Source organism: Balaenoptera ricei, chromosome 9, assembly GCF_028023285.1.
Source record: "Balaenoptera ricei isolate mBalRic1 chromosome 9, mBalRic1.hap2, whole genome shotgun sequence".
NCBI classification, from domain to species: Eukaryota; Metazoa; Chordata; class Mammalia; order Artiodactyla; family Balaenopteridae; genus Balaenoptera; species Balaenoptera ricei.
Window position 1 is genome coordinate 2,776,304 of NC_082647.1, and position 22,180 is coordinate 2,798,483.

General features: G+C 58.6%; 1 protein-coding gene across 1 annotated transcript; it reads right to left on the reverse strand.

The window, feature by feature from the left end:
- Positions 1 to 4,230: 4,230 nt before the first annotated feature.
- Positions 4,231 to 10,808, reverse strand: EN2 (engrailed homeobox 2). The gene is made up of 2 exons (XM_059932556.1): positions 9,661 to 10,808; positions 4,231 to 6,449 (listed from the first exon to the last, which is right to left on the reverse strand). Exons 1-2 carry the CDS (start codon positions 10,349 to 10,351, stop codon positions 6,133 to 6,135), a joined length of 1,008 nt encoding a protein of 335 aa, XP_059788539.1. The 5' UTR covers positions 10,352 to 10,808; the 3' UTR covers positions 4,231 to 6,132.
- Positions 10,809 to 22,180: the final 11,372 nt, after the last annotated feature.

Sequence of the window (22,180 nt, forward strand, 5' to 3'; positions counted from 1 at the left end):
TCTCGAGATTGAAATCTGTCCAATTTTCACCCAGATGTTTTGGCACTGGAGGGCATAATCTGAGACTTGAAACGACAGCCTCTGAGTTACAATGGAAATGGTTTATCCGGGCACCTTACCCGCAGTAACAGAGTAATGGTATTAGCCTTGGCAGGAGTAAATTCTGCCAAAGGCTGGGTGACTCTGCTGTGTCCCCTACTGCCTGAATCTAAAGAAACGCCAGCTTTCCAGATTCATATTTTGTTGGTGGGAGTGTGAGAGTCAAAATCCTCAGGAGAAAGTTGTGGCCTGAAGGGAAAACTCAGACGCGCATGCCATGGCCACTCAATGACGCCAGAGGGCAGGGGCCGGGGTCCTGGCGAAGTTGGAGGGAAGCGGCCAGTCTGCTGCCGGGAGGGGCCGCAGACACAGGAACCCGGCAGCAACTCCTCGCGGCTCGCTAGGCAGCTGGAGCCTGTGATTACCCATCCAAAGAGGAGAGAAAAGCGGAGGAAGAAAGGGAAGTTAGCGGAGGGGGTAGAGGTTGGGGGAGGAGGAGGGCAAACCCCGGCGCAGAGCCTGACAGTCCTCTTCCAGACAAAGGACTTGGCGGGAGGAGAGAACCCCGAACGCGCCGGCTGAAAGGCGGTCGGAGGCCCCTTCCGCCGGCAGCGCGCTCGGGCCGCGCGGCCAAGTTTCACAGCTCGACAGATGGGGCTGAGCGGCGGCCCGCCCCGATCCTTCCAGACGGTCCGCGCACGCAGTGACCCCCCCCTCCCTCGGCCCACGGAGGACCCTGGGCGGTGTCAGGGTCCCTCCCACCCGCGTTCCCATCCCGAGCCCCTCCGCAGAGGAGAAAGCGCCGCAGGCCCGCCGCGCGCGCGGCCCACTGGGGCCCTCATCTCTTCTTCCCTCCCGGGTCTCCGGGGAGACTGGGGCGGGGGTGATGGGGCGGGAGGGGGAGGGCTTCTCTGGGACGCCTTCCAGGCTGAGGGGGTGAAAAGGCGGCCAGGGAGGCAGATCTCGGCCACTCTTTGTTCCGGGCAAAGCGCGGGGCTCAGCCCTGGAAGGAGGGGTGGGGCAGGACAGCCAATGGGGCGAGTCCGGGGCTCCGGCCCCAGGATTCTCCCTTCACGGAACACCGGTCCTGGCGTCCCCCGGGGACACGGAGGGCCTAGGGCTTTGGGGACACGCCACCTCCGCCCGGAGGTGTTGCCCAGGCCTGGCAAGGGCCTGGGGCTGGGCTCCGCGAAGGGCAGCAAGCCCGGGCCACACGTGTTCCCGAGACTCTGGTCGTTTCCCCCACCCCCATCTTGGGGGGCTCCCCACATCCCTCTGCGGGGATTGGGCCCAAGCCGGGGAGGTGGCCAGTCACCCTGGCGGCTGAGCAGGAGGCGAATAACAACAACGGCAATAATAATAACGCGGTCATCGTCAGTCTCACCAGCCAGGCCCTGCGCGAGGCCAACCACGCTTGATTAAATCTCGTAATTAGGAGTCACTTTAATGAACGTTATTACATTCCAGGAGACTTCAAGACTGGCCTTTTCTTTTCTGTGGGCGGGGATCATAAATAGAATGAAGTATACGAGATTATTAATAAAAACATGAAGGGTCTACGAGGGGCTCGCGCGGCCCGGCTCACGAAGTGCGCCCTGGAGCTCAGGGCGCCGGCACCACGCGCGCCCGGGTCTCCCCCGCGAAGGGGGCCCGCGGGGCCAGGGGACTCAGCGCTGCGTCCCGCCTGCGACCGCCCGTCTCCCGCCACCCCATCCCCCCCACCCGCCTCCTCTTCCTGGAGGCCCGGAGGAGGTCTCTCGCTCGGCCCTGGCAGGAAGGAGAAGCGCGGAAAGGAGGTCCCCACCCCGAGGCCCGGCTCGGGGCTGCAGTGCGGGCGTGTAGGCAGGGTCGGGGTGCGGGGCGGGGGGGTCGGTCTCCCCGAGGCCTTGGTCGCCAGCCGCTATTAACCTCCCAGAGCGCGGCGGCTCCTCCTGGCAAGCGGCCGTTTTCGGAGGAGCCGGGACCTTCCCGGGGGGCGCTTGGGGAGCTGCCCGGGCGGGCAGAGACCGGAGAGGTCGGATATTAAACCAGCGGGAGACAGAATGACTTTTAGCCGAGCCGGAGCGAGCAAACGCGGCCTCCCGGCCGGCCCCGCGCGGCCTGCGAGCGCACTTGCATACATAGTGCCTGGTGTTCGCTGTGCAAGCTGTTCGCCCGGGCACACCTGTACCGAGCGGTCCAGAAGTCCCATGGATTTGCCCTTTTCACTCAAGGGAAAACAGAAAAGATGGACCTCCTTGGAGATCAGACTGGGGGCTCCTCCCTTGTCTCCCCTAAAGAAAGCGCTTGGCCGTTCACTTTGGGCGACCTTCAGACCTGTGTTGACCCGCGGATTCTGACGCCAGCACGAGGGTTGGGCGCTACTCCTTCGACCCCTTTTGGCAGCCGGAGGAGGAAGGCTCTCTAAGCGCCAAGGAACCCTGCTCCTCCGCAGGCCTGGGGGTGGCCGCAACTGTCCTCCCCACCCCCGTCCCCGGGCTCCCAGGCCTCAGCCTAGTCTCTACCCGACTAAGGAGGACTGTGGACACAGCTCCGCCTGGGCCTGGTAGGGACACAGCCAGGCCTGGGGGCGGGGGCCGTTCAGCTCCAAGGAGCAAGGACTTCCTTTACAAAGGAACTTTCCTCTGAGGGACATTTAGGAAACCGGCCTCCTGCGGGGGCAATGACCTGGTGGGGACCCAGCCCGGTGCGTCACCGGTGCTGCAGCCCGGGTCCAAATCCGAGACACGCAGAACCGTCCGTGGTGGTCCAGGTGGAACCGAGTGGCAGCTGGACTTCGGAAAGCGTGGCCTTCCCTTTAGGCCTGACTCTGGTCTCCACTAGCTCCTAGTGAAAGTGGCTGGCAAGCACTGAAGTGGATCTCCATGAGTTATGAGCTTAGACTGTAGCTGTTGAATTTTAAAAATGTAATAAACACAGGAGCAAAACCAGAATCTCAGCGTTTGGAAGGTCTGAGAGCTCATTTAGTCCAATCCCCTACCAGAAGGGGGAAAAAAGGCAAAAGAAAAATCGTATGCCACTGTAGGCCTAGTGTCTGCTTGCATGCCTCTGAGGACGGGGAACTCATTACCTTGCAAAACCATACATAGCCCCTTAACAGTGCTATGATTTGCCAACAGATTAAAAAACAAAACCCAAAAATGATTGCTTAATGTTGCTATGTTGTCTTTTTATTAAAAAGAGAGAGAGAGGCCAATCGCGTAATAGAAGTTGTGCTAGTGGGGTTTTAATTTTGTCTTTAGGAACCCCCAGATCTGTGCAGGGGTGGGGTGGTGGCTAGGGAAGACGCTGGGGATGGCTGGCGTGATCCCGCCCCGTTAATGCTCCTGGGACCAGGCAGCTGGAGCTCTGGAGTCTCCACAGTGAGGAACGTGTCTTTGCAAAACCTGGGAGCGGCTCAGCTGCTGCCGGGAGGCCCAGCGTCCTTCCTCTTGGGAAGCCGGTGTGGAACTGAAATGCCTAAAAGGTCGCCTTTGGAACAGATGATCCTCTCTAGTCTCTGAGCTTCTTCTTCTGGGAGAATAAAACTTTTTTAAGCCAAGAAAGTTTGGAAATAGGGCAGTTGGATGCGCAGGGCGCACGTCGGCTGTCCTGCGTGGCCAAGTGGGTTGTGGGTCCCGAGATGGAAAATCCCAACCGCTTCCAGCAGAGGCATCCGGTCAGCTCCGGCAAAGCCGGTCCTTTCCCAGCATCCACCTTGGGATGTTGTCCATGTCCGTTGCTTTGGGGCTAAAGACAACAATCAAACGTAAAAGGGGAGAGCCTCTTTGCCTCAGGTCAACTAACAGTTCCTCTCCCCAGCGGTGAGCGCCTCTGTCCAGCTGAGGAGCAGCCAGGGGGACGGAGACCTGTTGAGTCCTGCAGGATTTTAAATATTTATTCAACAGAAAAGCACTGTACTTTGGAACACTTCTTTCTGGTAAAGAAATGTGTACTTAAATTACTTTGGTTGTTCTGTATTCACATGAGCTATCCAAAGTGTCTTCATTATTTAAAAAAAAAAAAATTACGCTTCTGGCTACGAAGGTAGGCATGTGCACACCTGCTGGCAGAGGCGAAGACCATGAACACCTGAGCACTGGGGAGGATGCCCAGGGTAGTTTGGCTGGACTCAGAAACACACTTAAAAAAAAAAACTAGTCATTACACCTTGGACATCCAATATTTTACAATAAAGCGTTTTGTTTTTTTTTAATTTAATGTAACTTTCAAGAATTTAAACACACAAAAATGCAGGGGGAATGTTCACAATTTTGATAACCACAGTTGTAAATAGAAACATTCACTTCTTATAAGATTATAAATATTTGCTACTGGAACTGTAAAACGCACATGTTTTATAAACTAAAAAATAAAAAATAAAAAAATAAAAAACCAAAAAACTTTGCTTCCTGCTAAAAAGGCATATCATTTCATTGAGTTTCCTAAGCAGCAGATGGTTATTCACAGAATTTTAAATTACAACTTTTGCTTTTATAGTTTTTGTTTTAAAAAGGTTTACATTAGTATGTACAAAGTGAAACTATTATCGCAGTGAAATAAAGAGGTTTAAGGCAAAGAGAGAAGTTCACCCTCAGTCCTCAGGGGCAGAGCCATGACTCCTGGCTCAGCCATGGGTACACCCCCTGGGCTGTCCCAGTGCAGATGGACATTTGGACACAATTCTTTTTCCATACACTAAACAGAAGACAGTGTGGAGTTATATATATAGATATAGATAATGTGTTTGTTTATATATATGTACTTGATGGGGATATATTGAATATATTTAATTTACACTGTACCACACCTTCAAAAAAATAAAATGTATATTTTAAAAACACAAGAAAAGACAAAAAGTGATAAGAAATGATTATTTACACATTTTCTTCCTTCCTCTAGATCCTGGAGAATTCTGAGTTCCTTTAAAGTCAAGGTAGCCACACGTTCCAGAATTGTGGACTCTTACACGTCTGCTTGTGTGTGTGTATATGAGCATGTATATATACGTACACACACACGTATTTACCTTGAAAGAGTGCTCTCTATAGCAGAAGCGGCCACTTTACAAAAAAAAGAAAAAAGAAAAGAAAAGAAAAAGAAAGAAAAGAAAGAGAAGAAAAAAGGAAGGGAGGAAATGCCAGCTCCCTCTCCAGGCCTCTGCCGGCCAGAGATGGAGGCAGTGGACCTCGGCCGCGTTTCTGGGGCCCAGGCGGCCCCTGGGCTGCTGATGGAGCCGCAGGGGAGTCTCTGGGCCCAGGCCTGGAGGGGTGGGGTGGCCTCACCGCCCGCGGGCCTCCGGCCACATACCCGGCCCCTCGGCCCTGAGCCCCGGAGCGGTGCCCGGAGGCGGGAGAGTTGGCGCTGGCGGCAGGCGGCTGGACTGGGGACAGCGACACAGACGCAGACGGAAGCACGCAGGGAGGCGCGGGCCAGGCCTCGGCGAGGAGGAGGACCGGAAGGGAAGGCAGGAGGCGGGGATGGGGGAGCCGGCCGTGGGCCCCTCGGCCCAGGCAGTCCGGCACGTCCAGGCTTGGGGGGTGCCGAGCCTCCAGCCGCCGCCCCGCCAGGGCCCCTTCGCCGCCGACTGCCGGGTGGCGAGGGCGAGGCCGGGGATGTGGCCCCTCCTGCTGCCCTCACCAAGCCCACACGAACAAAGTGGCAGAACTCATAGACCAAGTAGGAGCTATTTATTCGGTTCACAGTCGTGTGAAATGCAGCAATAAAAATCTTTGGACTTCAGCAAGTTGTTTTAATGTTTTTCTCCTTTTGAAATTAAAAAAAAGAAAAAAAGTGTCCGATGTCCCATAATGGAACTTAGGGGATTAAAAAAGATGAAACCCTACGCAGCCCCCTTCGCAAAAAAAAAAAAAAATCGTAAAATTAGCATAATCTCATAAACATAAGAAAACTCAAAAAATATTTTATAGTCAGATATTTTGGATTTTACATCTCCTGTAAATTATATATACACAGAATATTGCAGAACCATAGCTAATACACGGTATTTTCACTATTAATGCTGGTATAATCTTTATACACTGGCCCTTTATTTATGATTTTAAATTATTGCATTGTTTAGCTCGGACTGAGACTGGGCTTGGCGCCCGCCCCCTACTCACTGTCCGACTTGCCCTCCTTGGCGGTGGTGGAGTGGTTGTATAGGCCCTGCGCCATGAGGTGCACGGCCAGCGTGTTCTTGTTGCCCGTGGCCTTCTTGATCTTGGCGCGCTTGTTCTGGAACCAAATCTTGATCTGTGACTCGTTGAGGCTGAGCTCCTGGGCCAGGCTCTGGCGCCGCTGCTCCGTCAGGTACCTGTTGGTCTGGAACTCGGCCTTGAGCCTCTGCAGCTGCTCCGCCGTGAAGGCCGTGCGGGGCCGCTTGTCCTCTTTGTTGGGGTTCTTCTTCTTTGGTTTGCGAGACCTGGGACCTAGATAGGCATGGTGGACACAGAGAACTCAGTGAGGAGGGCTCCAGGCCTGCCTCCTTACTCAGGGGTGGGTCACCCACGGGCACGGAGTGGGTCACCCACGGGCACAGAAGGATGCAGAGGCCGGGAGGGAGGCGGCTGCCCAAGGCCAGCTGGCTGACCTGGAGGAAAGCTGGCCTGGACTTGAGATGGGATGGGGCGGAGCTCCCACCCACCTCCAGGACCCTCCCCTGGGGAGTGAGGAGGTGGCCCAGGAAGTCTGCAGGAGGGACCGTGAGTGCGGGTGAAGGGCAGGCTTAGCGGAAAGGGCTCCGGATGAAAGGAGAACTCCTGCTGGAAAGGGAAAAACCACAACTTTGTGGCCAGGCTTTTTCTAGCCCTTTCTGAGGTTCTGTCCAGGAATAAGTACAGGACGGGGGTAGGTGCTGGAAGAGAGGTGAGGGGGAAAGATCGGGGCGGGGCAGCCGGAGTAGCAGGAAGAGCCCTGGGGGGTGTAAAGGGACTCCCACAGGGAACACCCCCCAGGTCCCGAGGGCCGGGGGGCAGGGTTAGCAGGGCCCCAGAACAGGAGAGGCCCAGAGGTCTGCCTCCCCACCTCGCCCTGGGCCCAAGTTCACTGCTCCCTTTAGGGACGGGAAAGCGCCCACATGTCCTTGCCTGAGTGGGGCAGGAGCACTGAGCTTCCTACCCCTTCACCGCACCAGGTCTCCCCAGTCCCCTGTCCAGGAGAGGGGGCACGCGCGTGGTCGGGAGCGGAGGAGGCCGCTGGGGGGCCCGGGTGACCTTGGGCAGAGGTTCACACTTCTGACCCCTCACACCTCCTCCCGCTGGGACGCCCCACAGCACTTGAGGGTGGCTTGGGACCGTGGTGGTGAGGCGCCCAGGACCTGGCCATGGGAAAAGGCCTGAGAAAGGAGAGCAGAGGAAAGGGGGCCAAGTGTGTTCTTTTCGTTGGTCTCAGAAGGTGGGCCCCGCGAGCGTGTCTGTGAGGGAAGAGGCCTTTGCAGGAGGGAGTCACGGCTGCACGCCTGAGGTTCTTAATCTGTGAAGTGTGTGAATTGACTCTGGGGGGCTCCTGGCCCCAGCTTCTTCCGAGGCGCCCTCGGTGGGAGGCTGGAGAAGGCTAGACCTCGGGCAGCCGGAGCACCCAGGTCCCCGCCCCTCTCTGCAGGGTCAGGGGGCTGCCTAGCCACGCAGCGCAGCGCCGGCGGAGGGATCCAGCTGCGAGCCCCTCCGGCGGCACCCGGACCCGGACCAGGAAAGTGGGTTCGGTCCCCGGCCCGCGCCGAGCGAGGGGTCTGGGGCGGTCCGCAGGCCCAGGGGGCGCCAAGCCCTCCGTCCCCCGCCCACCGAGCCCTGTTCTCCCTCTCCGGGACGCACGATCGGAAAGAGGGGGCCGTGCGCGCTGGAGAGGGGGCGCCAAGGGCTGACTCGGCTCACACTCCGGGCCTTTTAGCTTCCACAGCACGTCCCCGCTCACACCCACCCACGCGCGCGCACACTCACGGTCCCGTCGCACCCACGCCGAGGGCACCGGCTCCTCGCCCAGCAGCCTGGCTCTTACCCGGGGGGTGCGGATCCGGGGCGGCGGCCGGCGTCCCGGGCGCGCCAAGGGGGAAGGAGGTGTCTCGGCGAGGCCTCGACAGGCCCCGGGCGGCCCCGCGCCTGCTCGGCCCCCCAACGAAGCCTCGCGTAGCGGAGCCGGTTCTCCGTCTCCACTGCCGCCCTCCCCAACCCCCAAACTCCTCTGGTCCTGGGGTGCTCGCACACAACGAATCAGCCCACAAAAGATACACACCATTTTACGCAAAGAAAATCTAACTAGAATCAGAATTTTTAGTTCCTTTTCTTTCTTGATTTTCTTTCAAACCGCAAACACTTAAGGAGTCTCGGAAACAGGACCAAACCTCCGCAAAAAAACTCTGCGTTGCTGCTTTCTTAAACGCCAAGAAACAAATCTTATCTTACGGGGCTTTTGTTTTTTTTTTTTTAAGTCCAGGAAGAGCAGCCGCCGAGACAGGCCGGGCTGCCGGGCTCCCGCGGGCCACTGGGGCCTGGCGCGGCCGCGACTCCGGCGCCGCACAAAGCCGGGCCGAGGCTCCTCGCCGGCCGCACTGTGAGCCTATATGTTAATTAAATATTAACAAAGGAGAGAGGCGAGAACAATGGAGCAAATTTCAGATCTAGCTGGAGAAATCTGGATTTCATCAGAGATATACACACCATCTCTGCGGGAAGGCGGCCAAGGGGTGACTTTGTTGTGCTGTGAACTGGGTAAACGACCCCCGCAAAACAGTTGAGGGCTGTGGGGGGGCAAGGGGGTCCGGTCTGCGCTGCCGGCTCGGGGACAAATGGAGTCTGCGCCTAATGGCGGTTCGCAGCCGCAGACCCGCATTTAACGCGGCTGATGATTTCTACAGGTACATGGACTTAGCTTTTAAAAATCCCGGATCTATGAAAAATACGCCCAGAAGCTCTGCACACCCCCACGGGCTCCCGCCACATTCCCTCTGAAATCTGCTCCTTTTCTACGCAGAGCTGCCCCAGGAAAGCTCTGGGAAAGGTCCTTTCTATTTGGGGATTGCAGGCCTCCCTCCTCCAAGCTGTGTGCGCGCCGGCTCGGCAGTCAAACCAGGCACGGGGCAAAGGGCGCCTCTGTTTCCATCCCTTCCCTCCGCGGATCCCCCCAAGCCCCCTCATCAGCCCCAGCTGAGGAAGAGCAGACAGCCTTGCTTTCTTCCCCGGCCATATCTGGGATAACTGGGTCGTAGGATGAGTCTAGGTCTGCGGTGGGCTGGGCGTGGGTCCCGGGTCTGGACTGCGTTGGAAGAACGCGGAGAAGGGGTGGAGAGTGTGAGCTTCCGGGCCTGTCTGGCAGCCACCCCGTTCCCACCAAATAAACTCCAGCCAAGGGAGGGATGGGCTAGGGGCTGCAAGGAGAGGCCCGAAAGGCAAGAGAGAAAGGAGGTCCTGTGCTTTTGCCGTTCTACGAAGTCTGTACCCCCTTGTGAATCAGTCCTGCCCCCTCTCCTCCCAGCCGCTGCCGGGGTCAGCGTCAGCCGCAAACAATGTCGCTGTGTGTGTGTGTCTTTGTGTTGGGGGACAGGGATCCTGGTGTCTTCTTCCTCCGGGTAAGTTCCCGCGCCAGCGCTGCCCCGCAACCCCACGGGCCTCCCCACGGCGGGCCAGGACATGGGTCCCCAGGACTCACCTGAAGAAGGTCGGTCCGAGTAGCGCGTGCAGTAGACCCAAGCCGGCCAGAGCATGGGCTGCGCACCCAGGTTGGCGCTGGCCTGCGAACTGTCCGAGTCTGAGCTCACAGACAGGTCGCCGCCGCCCAAGCCGCGGGCCTTGAGCGCCCCGTCCAGGGGGCCCCCGGCGTCTCCGCCTTTCTTGGCGCCGCTGTGCAGCGAGAGCGCCTTGGAGCCGCCTTCGCCGTCACCCGGAGAGTCGCCGCCGCCACCGCCGGGCAGCGGCCCGCCCGCACCCGGCGCACCCGGCGCGTTCTGCCGGGGCTCCCGGCCCGACCCCAGGAGCTGCTCGGCGCCGACCGCGCCGCCGCCTCCCTCCGCGCCGCCCGCGCCGCCTTCGCCGCCGCCTCCGCCGCCTCTGCCTCTTCCGGAGCCGGCGCAGCACGTCCCTGCGTCCTTTCTCCGGCCGAACTCGGGCCGCAGGATGTTGTCGATGAAGAAGTTGGTAATGCGGTGTGGATGCTGGTGGTTGCCCGGCGCCTGCAGGACCGCGGGCAGCATCAGAGCCCGCCGGCGGCCAGTGTCCGCGTCGCCCGGGCTGCTGCCGCCGCCGCCCGAGCCGCCGCTGGGGCTGGATTCCGGCTGCCGCTGCCCCTCCACCGCCGCCGCTGCCGCCGCCGCTTCGCTGGGCTTGGGGTCATTCTCCTCCATGCTGTTCGCAACAAATCCCAAATCGCTTCTCCGGGGAGTCCCTCCAATCAGCCCTCGGCCCGCCCGCTCTGCACGCGGAGACTCTCGCGGCCAGCCCGTGCCCCTACCCCGCCGAGTCTTCCGAGGGCGTGCGCGGCGGCCGCAGCCAGGGCTGAGCTCCTACAAGTCGCCGGCCGCGCTCAGAGCGGAGCCACGTTCCAATCCACGAGTTGAGTTAGAAAATACCGAGAGTCGCCCCGCGCCCAGATGCCGGGAGATTCAAAAGAGTCCGGTCCTCGTCTTCGCAGCGCACCCGGGCGCTACACAGTCACAACGGTCCAGCGCGGACCCGGGGCGCCTCCGGGCTCCGCGCTCCTCTCCACGTCCGGCTGCCTCCGATCCGGCGCTGCCGCGGCGGCCGCCCGGGGCTAGAGCTCCGCGCATGCAGGCAGCGCGCTCCCCCGCGCTCACGCCCGCCGGGCCCCACTCGGGCCGCCGCCGCCGCCCGGCCGCCCCCGCCCGCGCGCCCCGGCCGGCCCTCGAGGGTGCGGGGCGCGAGCGGTCAGCGCGCCCGCCGCCGCCAGCACGCACATGGAGGCCCGCGGGCCCGCGCTGCGCTCCGCCGGCCTCGGGGCCCCCTCCGCGCGGCCGCCGCCCCGCTGCGGACCGGGGCGCCCCACCGGCGTGCGGCCGCGCCCCCGCCGAGCCCCGCCGAGCCCCGCGGCCCGAGTCGCATGGGTGAGCGGCGGGAGGCGCGGGCCGGGCCGGGCCGGGCTGGGCCGCCCGCGCTCCCTCGCCGTCTGCGCGCCCTCGCCGCCTCGGCCTCCGCGCGGCTCGGAAATTTCCAGGCCACTTAGCGCAACCCGAGACACTTTGACTCTGGATTTTTGTTCTTATTTTTAACAGAGCCCCCTCGAGTGACGTCGCGGGCCGGTCTCCTGGACACGTGCCTCGGGCCAATGGTCGCGGCGCCGCGCGCCCACGTGACGCGCCGGCGGCCGCTCGGTGACAGGAGCCTCCCGCCGCCCCTCCCCCGCCGTCGCCGCCCCTCCCCCCCTTAAAGCGGCAGCATCCTGGCGCTCCGGGGACCGGAGCCCGAACCGGCGAGACCGCGGCCGCGTACCCTGCGCTCGCTCGTGTTTTCCCTGCCGCTTCTCGGTTCAGGGATCTGAGAAACCCGCGCGATAGCCCCGCCGGGTCACCCCGGCGTGCAGACGTGGACAAGCGCTGGAAGACTGCTATTTTTTAACATTTCCATATTGTTTACCGTGGGGAAAAATCCCACAATTCCTTGCACAAAATGCATAAATAACATTAAGTGAGCTGCCGAGATACAAAGGGACTTTTGTAGTCCGCCTTCCTTGCTGGTCGGAGAGGGGAATTGTCACTTACATTTGACTTTGGTAACCTGGCAGATTCCTGTCTTAAACGCAGAGCTGACGCGCAGGACCCTCTTCCTACAGACACTCATCGTAAGTGTGCGTGTGTGCGCGCGTGTGCGCGCTTGTGCAGGGAGCCGCGTGTATACGGTAGGATTCCACCCCGGGACAACGATCCTCCTGAAACATGCATGCAGATCCAGAAGAGCTCGGGAATACGATGTGGGACTCCGTGCGGGGGAAGAGAAATAAAGGAGCCTAAGGGTTATCAATGAGTCTTCTTTTCTAGAAAGGGAAGAGGAGCTGACCGTCAGCCAAGACTTCAAAACCACGTGGAGAGAAAATACTCTAGAGCAGCTGCCTCCCCCCAGTTCCCCACCCATCATCTGCCCCACCCCAGGGAGGGACTACCAGGAGGACATTCACCTCATTTTCTTGTCTTAAAATCCTTTAAACTAGTTTTTCTGGAGAGCAGGGCCCATCTGAAAGGGAAATTAGAAATCACATGGTGGGGTGGCCCCCCAATTTGTTTCCCCCCCCCCCCCGCTTTCCTCTATCCCTTCTGAACTTCCTTTCCAGTTGCTGTCAGAATGTCCAACTTGAACTTCTGTTTCCCCTTCTCTCCCCCCTGCTCCTTCTGGCTCCTTCCTGTTCACTCTTGTGTCCTTGCCCCCAGCTGCAGACACCCCACCAAACACCCGTTGTTACCCCAGGCATGCCTGTCCATCGTTTAAAAGGCACTTTCATGGACATTTTCAAAGTTCGAGAAACATCCAAAAGGGCAACTCTGAGGGTGCTGGAGCGCTGGCACAATGGAAGTACACTGGAGGGGGATGAGAAGAAGGACGGGGAGAGGCAGAAGAGGGAGAGCCCAGGTGCCCTAGGTCTGGACTGCCCAGGTGGCTGCGGGGTACCCAGCAACTGAGGCCCCCCGCGGGGCCGGCCCTGGGCCTGGGGCAGCCAGCAGGAGGCTGTCAGGCCTGGAGGGATGGAGTAGGGTCTGGACAAGCAGCCCTCCTGGCGGTGTGACCACCAGGCCACGTTGAGGCTTGAAGGCTTGACCCTGACCTGACCTGGCTCTCCTTTTCTCTGGTCCCCACCCAGGTCCTATGCTCTCTCCACCCCAGCTCTGTCCACCCACTTCGGGCTCCAGAGTCAGGCCTGGGCTCAACTAGAAGCAACAGTTACAAGGTGCTGCTGGGGGGAATTTCACCTGCGGAGGAGGGGCATGGACTGGGCAGGAGAAGGTTCTGGGCTGGGTCACCTGCTGCTAAATGCAGGTAGGTGGCTGGGTGTGGGTAGGCTCTGGAGGCAGACGGGGAGGCTCATTGGTCCTCGGTGAGACTCAAGCAGGATGGGGAAGCACTTCCCACTGGGGTGACTCACATCTCTCTTCCCTCCCCCACCAGTGGAAGGGTCTTCACCAAATTATCTGGCTAGATACACACCTGCCAGTGGCCCTCCCTGGGTCTCAAAAAATGAAGCCCATAGTCTGTGTGTGCCTGGAAAAATGAAGCTGGTGAGTTTTGTGGGAACACCCTTTTTACACATGTTTAGGGTTTGGGGGGAAATTTTCCTGCGACTCTGGGAACCCTAATCATCAGACAATGTCCAATGATTTTGGGTCTCTGGGTCACCAAGTGGGTAGAGGTGGGGCCCGGGACTGGTTGCTTTCTGCAAAGCCACCGCAGGTTAATTTCTCCACCTGTCCCATGAAAACCAGCTAGGCTATCTCCTGAGAAATAATTTCTAATGTCTTGGGCATCTTTGCCTCTGATTGCTTTAGCATTAACTGAGCCCAAGTGCTTTACTTCTGCTGTGTTTTCTCCTGCGATCCAGACCCAAATTACTGGCTGCAGCATGAGCTCTGCAAAGCAGCATGTCATCTCCAGGCCAACCTCACTTTTGGGGGGACAGCATTCTCCAGACACTGGTCTCCAGGCTGCAGATCAGGCTGGTCGAGGAAGCAGGCCAATTCCTGAGTTATGGGCCGGGCCGTGGTGGGACCGTGCAGGAGGAGGTGCAGGAGGAGGAGGTGCAGGAGGAGGAGGAGGGGAAAGAGGAAGGAATAAGGAAAGAAATCATTAGAGAGTATCAGGCCACTCAAAGCCAACCCAAACATGAACGTAATTCCGGAAGCGAGCGCCCCTTGAGAGTGGGCACCATCCAAAGGTACAGCGTGGAGGGTGAGAAAATCTGGGGGGAAGCTGCAGAAAGTTGATTTACTCCGGGGCTGAGGGAATCCTAAATCTTACAAACACAGAAATCGCAACAAGCTCTTTTCAGAAAGCTCTCAAACCCACTTGAGGGCCGACGGGCCAGGCAGGATCTGGGACCCCCCCTGCCTGTGCTTTCTGGGGGTGCCGGGGAAGGCGGGGGACGCATTTCCAAGTGTCTGCTCCAGAACCCGAGGTGCCGGCCCTGCGCCCAGCGAGCCACGCAGCTCCGCTTTCCCAACTGGATGGCGGCCGTCCCGCAGGGTGGGCTTCTCCGCGTGAACGGGCGACCAGCACTGGACGTTTGTTTCTCCCCAACATAGTGAGGCCGCGGCCCGGGACCCCCGATCCCTTCTCCTCTCGCCAGGCCCAGGAGAGTGGCGGCAACCCCCCTCCCCGCTTCCGGAGAACCATCCTCCACGCTTCCCGGACGCTCTGCACAAAGGGGGACCTCGGAATGTATCAAGGGGAAAGACGGCTTCTGGACACGGTGTTTTCATAGCACGGACGCTAGACTGACAAATAAAATCTCCGGTGGCAGAGAGCTCCTGGGGACGCTGGGTGCCTGGCTGCAGACCCAAGCCTCCCGTTTTTTCCTAAAAACGAGGCCGGAGGAGGGGAACTTTTCCAGCCACTCTGCTGTCCCCTTACTTCCCACACTTCTCTGGGAGGGCGGGGGGACGCGAAGAAAACAAACGAGCGCAATATGAGCGGCGTTGGCTCGCTGGGGTCCTCGTCACTCGGTTGGTAGAGACGCCCAACAATTCCGGAGGGCGAAATCTCAACCCCAGCAGAATCAGGCCGGGGAGCCCCGCGCCCGTGGCCGAGAGCCAGCCCCGCGCGGCCGGTCCCCGGCGCCGGGCCGGGGCCTTGGGGCCGAGCGGGGAGAAAGGGCCTGGCCCGGCGGAGAGCCACCCTCGGCTCCTGGGGCTGCCGCCGCGACCCCGGCCTGCAGACAAAGGCCGAAATGATGGGGCAGGCGGAGGAGGGGGTGGTCGGGCGGGGCCGGGGGGCGCGGAGGAAGTGCGGGTGTGCTCACCTCCCAGCCACGCATCGGGCGAACTTGGGGGCCTGGGGTCAGGGACCTCGTCCGAGTAGCCCCAGGAGAGGGTTAAGCGCAGCCGCAGAGGACCTGGAAAGGGCCTGAAGCGTCGTGGGGAGCGGGGCGCAGACGCCCTTGCGCTCCGGACCCCGCGCCTCTCCCTGCCCCGGGCGGCAAGGGGCGCCCCGCTCCCGAAAGTCCCCACGTGGCACCCAGGAGAGCCTGGTGGCTGGGTTGGCGCCAGGCGGAGGCTTAGCTGAGGAAGGGGGAGGGCAGCGAGCGGCATTGCCTGTCTGGACCCTGCCGCCGGAGCCGGAGAAGAGGCGGCCTGTGCTCGGCAAAAGCCCCGTGGGAGTTGGGGGGTGTGAAGTGGGTGCCCGCCTGTCCAGGCCTCAGGGAGAGGACCTACTTTTGACACTTATCCTCAGCGCCAGCCTGGGAGGGCTGCGGAGATGGGCGAAGGGTGGGCAGTTCTCCAGAGCCGAAACCTTCCCTAAGCTGGTTTCTCAGGAAAAAGGATGCTTCTAAAGGGAAATCGTAGAATCGCCCCACTTGTGCTAGGAAACACACCCCCAAACTCATTCTTTTGCTCTGGCCCGGTGGCCCACCATCCGTTGGCTTTCTCCAGAGCCAGGCGACTCTTGCCTTAAATGACCTGAGCTGGGATTCCTTGGGAATCACCTTGTGCCCTAGGGGCCCCTTTCCTGCTCTCTCACCCTGTTTCACTGCTGTTCTCCATCCCAGTAAAATGTGGAGGCCTCTGGAAGTTGGGCCCGCTTCCACTCCAAGTGGACCACACCCTCCTCACCAAGCCCACTGAGCAGCCTGTGCAGAGTCATACAGACTGTTCCGTGACCTCACGCCTCCATGGTAAAGAAAATGTCCCCTCGGAATTGCGGCAACCAAGAAGAAAGTGACACATTCCAAATAATCCAGAGGCAAATAAGTAGAATTAGTTGGAATTTGAAGAGCGGCACCTATAGCCTGAGCCGGCTGAGCACACGAAAACAAGAAGAAAAGATATATAAAAGGATAATGAGTTGTGAAGACAATCCACCACCCTCTCCAATCTTACAATTACTTACAAATAGTGGAAGGAATTCTAGTGTCTATCCACTGTCTTCCTTTTGATCTTTGCAAGGAAAACAAGATCTTCAAAAGGAACTCCTGGAACACCTGCCTCCCTCACAGAGCATGGGGTTTCTTTTCTTCGCTTTCTTTCCCTGAAAGCCACAGGAAATCACAGCGAGGCGAGCATGGCATAAACTCACGTATGCTGACTTTACACTATTTTTGGAAACATGATTTGAGTGGCTAGACAGTTCCAGAATTTTAGACAAGTTCAGGTTTAACTTAAACCACCTGGATCCAGCCCAGCTGACCTACCAACTGCTACTGAGACAAATAACTAATTAGTCTGGGTTTTATATCAGGAAGAAAATATCTAAACCATCACCCCCAAATATCAACAATAGAGCTTCACTGGGGGAACTCATGCAGAGTTATATACTGGTTACGTTGGGGGAGATAGATTTTATTTTAAACCTATGTTCAGATTAGTCATGAAATGGATTTCTTTTTTTCCTTATGAGATAGAAATATATTAAAATTTATAGTTTGTTATAAAAGAGTGAAGCTAAATTGTGAATGAAATGAACACATTTCCTGTATTTGATGAAACTACCGATCAATTCCACTGAGTTCAACAGGCTCCGAATTTGGCGGCCTGGGGGCACAGGCTTTCACCTTGGTGGAGAGTTTGTACAGTATGGAGTGTATGTCCCCTGGTACATTCCTGTGCTAAGGGCAGAACACTCTTGGGGGATTGGTGGCCTTTTAGGAGCACAAAGTCTCGGTCACTGCATAGTGGGTGCCTGCTCTTGGTGGCACTGAGGCCCAACTTCCCTCCCGGGGCAGCTCCAACTGGTCCGGTCAGGGCCCAGGGCCAGGGAATGGCCCTCAGCAGTTCTCCCAGTACTCATATCCACTTCTGTGCCGTCATCCCAGCAGACCTCACCCACTTAAGGAAAAGCCCACCAAAGCAATATTTTAAAGTTAGGACACATTAGAGAAGCACTCTTTCTCCTCCCAAAAAAACGCTTCCTTCTCCTCAATATCTCTAAAAAAATCTTCCATTCCTCTGCAGGCAGCTCTTCATGTTGCATCTTATGTTACGGAGTTTCAGGGTTTTGTGTGTCTCATATCACTTAATCCCCTAAGACACAGCAGCCTCTGTGACGACGGCAAAGTTCAGGAACTCTATACCAGCTGGAGGATAAACACAGGCTAGGAGAGAGAAACGGGATATGCCTCAGGATTTCCCACATATGTAGCTAATGCCCTTAAATTCCTAGGGATTTACACCTGCCCAGCTACCCGGAGCCAGAAATGAGAGCTGTCCTAATTAACTACCCAGTTTAGCTCTCCGTTCGCAAGGCCAGGGCTAACTTTGGCGGCGGCGGGGCAGCCTCTGGGTTTCAGATGTTGGGGGCCTGGGGGCGAGGGTCTGAGGCTGCCGGCGGGGACTGAAGGTTTGGTGCCAAAACGCTCCGACGGTAAAGTGCGGATTCCCCAAACAAACGACACATTTTGGGCGACGCTTTTCTGTCTTATTTGCAGATACAAGTTCAGCTGCTGCTCCTGCAAAGCAGTCAGGAAAAGCTCAGCCTTGAAAATAGAATGTGAAACCAAGTCTCGACCGCTAGGAAACCTCGATCCGGGGACATTCTCCTAAGTCGGAGGCCAGAATGGATATCGGATCGAGAGGCAACCCAGAGGCGAGCGTCTGCCAGGGTCCGAGACTGGGCCGAACGCAGGCTTGCAGCCTTTCCGCTCGCGCGGGAACCGCCTTTCCGCAGTGAAGCGGCTCCTGGAAAGCACGAGATCGAGCCAAAAGAAAGCGGCACGCCCGTCTGCGCCGGGGCACGAGGAGAGCTCCCTCTCCGGGAACCCAGGCGCCTCGCACATCCAGGCTGGCCGGCGGGGTGGGGGCAGGGTGGACCTTGCTGGGGTTCGGGGTGGCGGGGCAGGGGCATCCCGGGACCCCCTGCGCAGGCCCGGCTGCTCCGCCGAGCGGGGAAGGGGTGGGGCTCCGCCATGCCCGCATCACCCAGTATCGCCCTGTGGTGTCTCGGCGAGCACCCAGCTTCTCCGCCCGGGGGGCAGCGGTCTCCGTCGCAAGCGGGGATGCGGCGACCCAAGCCGGATGTTTCCCTTCGTGCGCGCACGCGGGGCGGGAGGAGGTTGTGCCGGGGTGACCCGGTCTCTGGCTTCCAGAACTGGCCGTCTGCTGGGGGCGCGGCTCGGCTACCCCTCTCCAGGCTCCCTTCCCCGTCTCGCTGCGCCGTCGGGTTGGGTGAGGGGATCCCTTGCTGGAGTTTGGAGTGGGAGACCCCCTGGAGGCCCCGAAGCCGGTTTCCTCAGAGAGTCTCCCTCCCCTCCCCCCCCCCCCCCCCGCCGGCTCATCTGAGTAAGCAGCGAATCCCCGGGCGGGCTTGGCTTTAGGGGTGATTCCTAGAGACCGGCCAGGTGCCCCGCCGCGCCCCGAGAGGGAGGGAGGGGGCGCTGAGGCTGCGGCGCCGGCCCGGCCCCGGAGCCTGGGAGGGTCTACACTCGCGCCGGCTGGCTCGGAGCAGGCCGCTGGGGATGCGCCCGAGCCACGCTCCTGCCTTCTGGCCAGGAGGGGACCCCGGCCCAGTGGAGACTCTGGGCTCTACAGCGAGGTCCCGGGAGTCGGAGCCCGGATCCATGAGACGGACTTCTTGGCTAGGAACTTTCCACCGACGTGAGAGCCTCTGCCCCCAGGCCCCCAAATTCCGAGCCTTGTGAGACGCAGCGCCCGCGAGGAGGCGAAGGGCGCGGCTGCAGCGGATCCCCCACGCGGCGGCAGCTCCCTGGGAGCTCCGGGCCCGGCCCGGCGCGGATTTGTGAATGGACCGCACAGCTCTTCGCAGCTCACAGATCAGAGGGCTGCTATGGCCCCACCGACGTGGTCCAGTGAGCCGCCGCAATAGCGCTGAGCTACAAAGCCGGCACGGCCCGGACTCGGCGGTTCCGCGCGGCGCGGGGAGGGGACGCGGGCGGGGCGAGCCCGGGCAGCGACTTCAAAGCCGCTCGTCCGGACTCAGTGAAAGGGTGGCGCTCCGGGGGGGCACGGTCCGAAACTTCATCCACCCCCCCCGCCCCGAAACGCCCCCGGGCCGTCCTAACCACCGCGACCCGAGCTTCCGGTTGCCTCCGGCCCGCCCCGCGCTCGTCCCTCGAGTCCCCCGGGGCCCCGGGGCGCCGCCTCGTCCCCGCCCCGGTCCCCGCGGCCTCGCGGGTCTGGCCACACCCGCTTCCCTAAGCAGCCGCGTGGTTCAGCAGGTACCCCCGCTGCCCCCTCCCACCTTTTAAAACCAAAGGCTTGCGTCGCCTCCCTCGAGTTCCCGTTGTTGGGGGGACATTCACGCGCGTGGGTGCCCCGCGGCGGAGCCCGGCTTCCCCGCTCGTGGGTGGAGGCACCGGGAGGGCCCCTCCAGAGAGGAATGCGTGGGCAAAGCCGCCCGTCCCCGCTGCCATTCCCCGCTGGCCGAGCGCCCCTAAAGACGCGAGCTCTGCGGGGTGCAGTCACCGCCTCGGGGCTTCTCGCACCCACTTTCCAAATGCGCGCGCTCTTTCTTCTGGAGAGCCCTGGAGAAGGGGGAGGGGGGCTGAGGCACGGTGGCGGCGGGGAAGTTTGCTTCAAGGGACAGGGAGAGAGGTCAGAGGTTAGGAGGGATTAAGGCTCGGTGGCCGCGCTCATCCTCAGTGGCCCAGGGAGAGAATCACTGAAGCGGGGGGTCCGGACATCTTTTAAAAAAACGATTTGGGGGGGAGGGCGTTGGTCCAATGAAGACAGGGAAAGGTCCGAAATGGAAGAGAGCAGAGGAGGACAGGATCTAGGGGATGCACAGCTAAGGAGGAAAAGGACCTAGGAGAAAAGAGGGGCAGCGCTTCGTCTTCAGGACTCTGCGCCCTGGTGACAAGGGCGTCCCGGGGAGAGTCTCCCTACCGCGGGGGCAGAGGCCCCGCTCTCTCCTGCAAACTGTCCACGGACTCGTCAGCTTCCCCCCAGGGAAGGGGCGCGCCTCTATCAGGAAAGGCTCTTAAAGGGCCTGCTTCTGCCTGGCTCCTCTCCGCTACCCTCTTGGGAAAGACCTCCAGAAGGCCCCCCTCTGCTTCCCCCTCCCCAGATTCCCCGGAGTACATTCCCCCTGGGATGAACTGCCCCCAGCCACAAGAGGGAACTTCCCAAAGCTATGGCAGCCAAGGGTAAAAGGAAAACACGACTCTGATATTTCCTTCCCCAATTAACCCTCCTCCACCCCCGACTACCAGCCCTCTTCCCACCAGCCGGGAAGGGATGGGGCCTTACCTATATAGCCTCACTGCCCTGATGACCATGGAGATTTCTCTCCAGCTCTGAGCATGAGACCCACGCACCTGACTGCCTCCTGGCTGCGTCTACCCGGAGTTCTAATGGGCATTTCAATTTCACTGTCCAAATGGGATGGGTTGAGTCCTGCCCCCTCGCCCCCTGTCTGCTCCCTCCCCGTTTTCCCCCTCCACCCAGTTGGGAGACAGTCCTGGTTGCTCCCTCTCACAGGCCACACCTGGAGGGCTGGTCTTTCAACCTCTGTTGGCCCCCGGCAGCCTGTTCTCTCTCCACACTTGGTCTACACCAGTGGTTTCCAAGATTGCTGAGAATTAGACACAACCCTAAAACACACTTTGGGGCCCTACGTGACCTGCCTCGGCCACTCCCCTCGCCTGAGGTTATAAGGCTGGCCTCCCTCGGCCAGCTTCAATACCCCAACTCTGCTGCCAAGCCCTTCCCACTTCAGGGGTGTCCCCGCCCCCTGTCTTTGCTCTCCCCTCTGTGGAACATTCTTCCCCCAGACCCCTGGATACAGATGACCCCAGAGAGAGACCGTGTCTCTAAAACAACTCCTGCCCCAGTTGTATTCTCCACAGCACTCATGGCTATTGAAGTTATAAGTATCCAGGTGTGTACTGCCGGGCTGTCCTACAAAGTGGACTGGAGAAGGGCAGGGCCTTGTCTGCAGGAGCAGGGGCCCCAGCCGCGTCCCACCCGCACTCTCAAGGTGTCTCAGCATCCTTACACCCCTCATGGTCATTGAGGGCCCCGAGGAGCTTTGTTTATTTGGAATATGCCTATTGATGATTCATCTACAATAACAATAAAAACCCACTTCATGTTTACTTAAATCTTATATTTTAATGAACATTTACTATATTTCCCAAAACAAGACAAAATTAGAAGAGTGGTGTTTTACATTTTTGCACACTTCTTTGTAATGTCTGGCTTAAGAGGAGATAGCTGGATTCTCATTTCTGCTGTGCAATCCATTATTTTGGTTCAAGTATATGGAGAAAATGCAGCCTCTCACAGACATGTAGTTGGGAAAGGAGGAATGTTTTATTAACCTTGTCACACAATTGTGGATGTTCTTCCTGAATATTACACAAAATTCAACAGGTGGAAGTTTCGGAATTTAGCTGCAATATGGAATCTGAAACCATATCAATGAACACTTCATATCCATTGATCTATGTTACACTTTGAATGGGTCTTTTACCCATGAAAGATTTAGCAACATCATTCATTGGTTATTTGGAAAATAATGCTTCTCTGAGTTATGCAGTTCTCCCAAATGTTGACAGGTTTTCTTAAACAATATCACAAAATTACTTTTGTTAATATCATATCACTGCTGAGCTCATCAGAAAGGTCTTTAAATACTGGGAAGATGTCTGACTTATGCTATTGGATACACGTTTTCCAAAATTTTACTTTTCACTTGAAAACTCAGATTTTATCATTGGCAACAACTACTGTTTTCATTGACATGACAGGCTCACTTCATTTATTTTTGAGAAAATGTCTGAACAACTATGGTGTGTCTGCCGCGTGTGTTTTGTGTACAGCAGAGTTCCATGGCAGAGGGCTGTTTGGCTCACAGCTCACCCACAGGGGCTCCCCTTAGACATCTCCTGCCCTTCTGAGTGCAGCGCTGTGAACACGAGCCCCCGTTCCTTCCTCCAGAATGGACATGTACCCAAGGGCTGAGCTTTAATAAAGCTAATACTTTTTTACTGCTTTCTCAAGGACATTCTTCAGTGAAACTGGCTTTTTTTTTTTGAATTTTATTTTATTTTTTTATACAGCAGG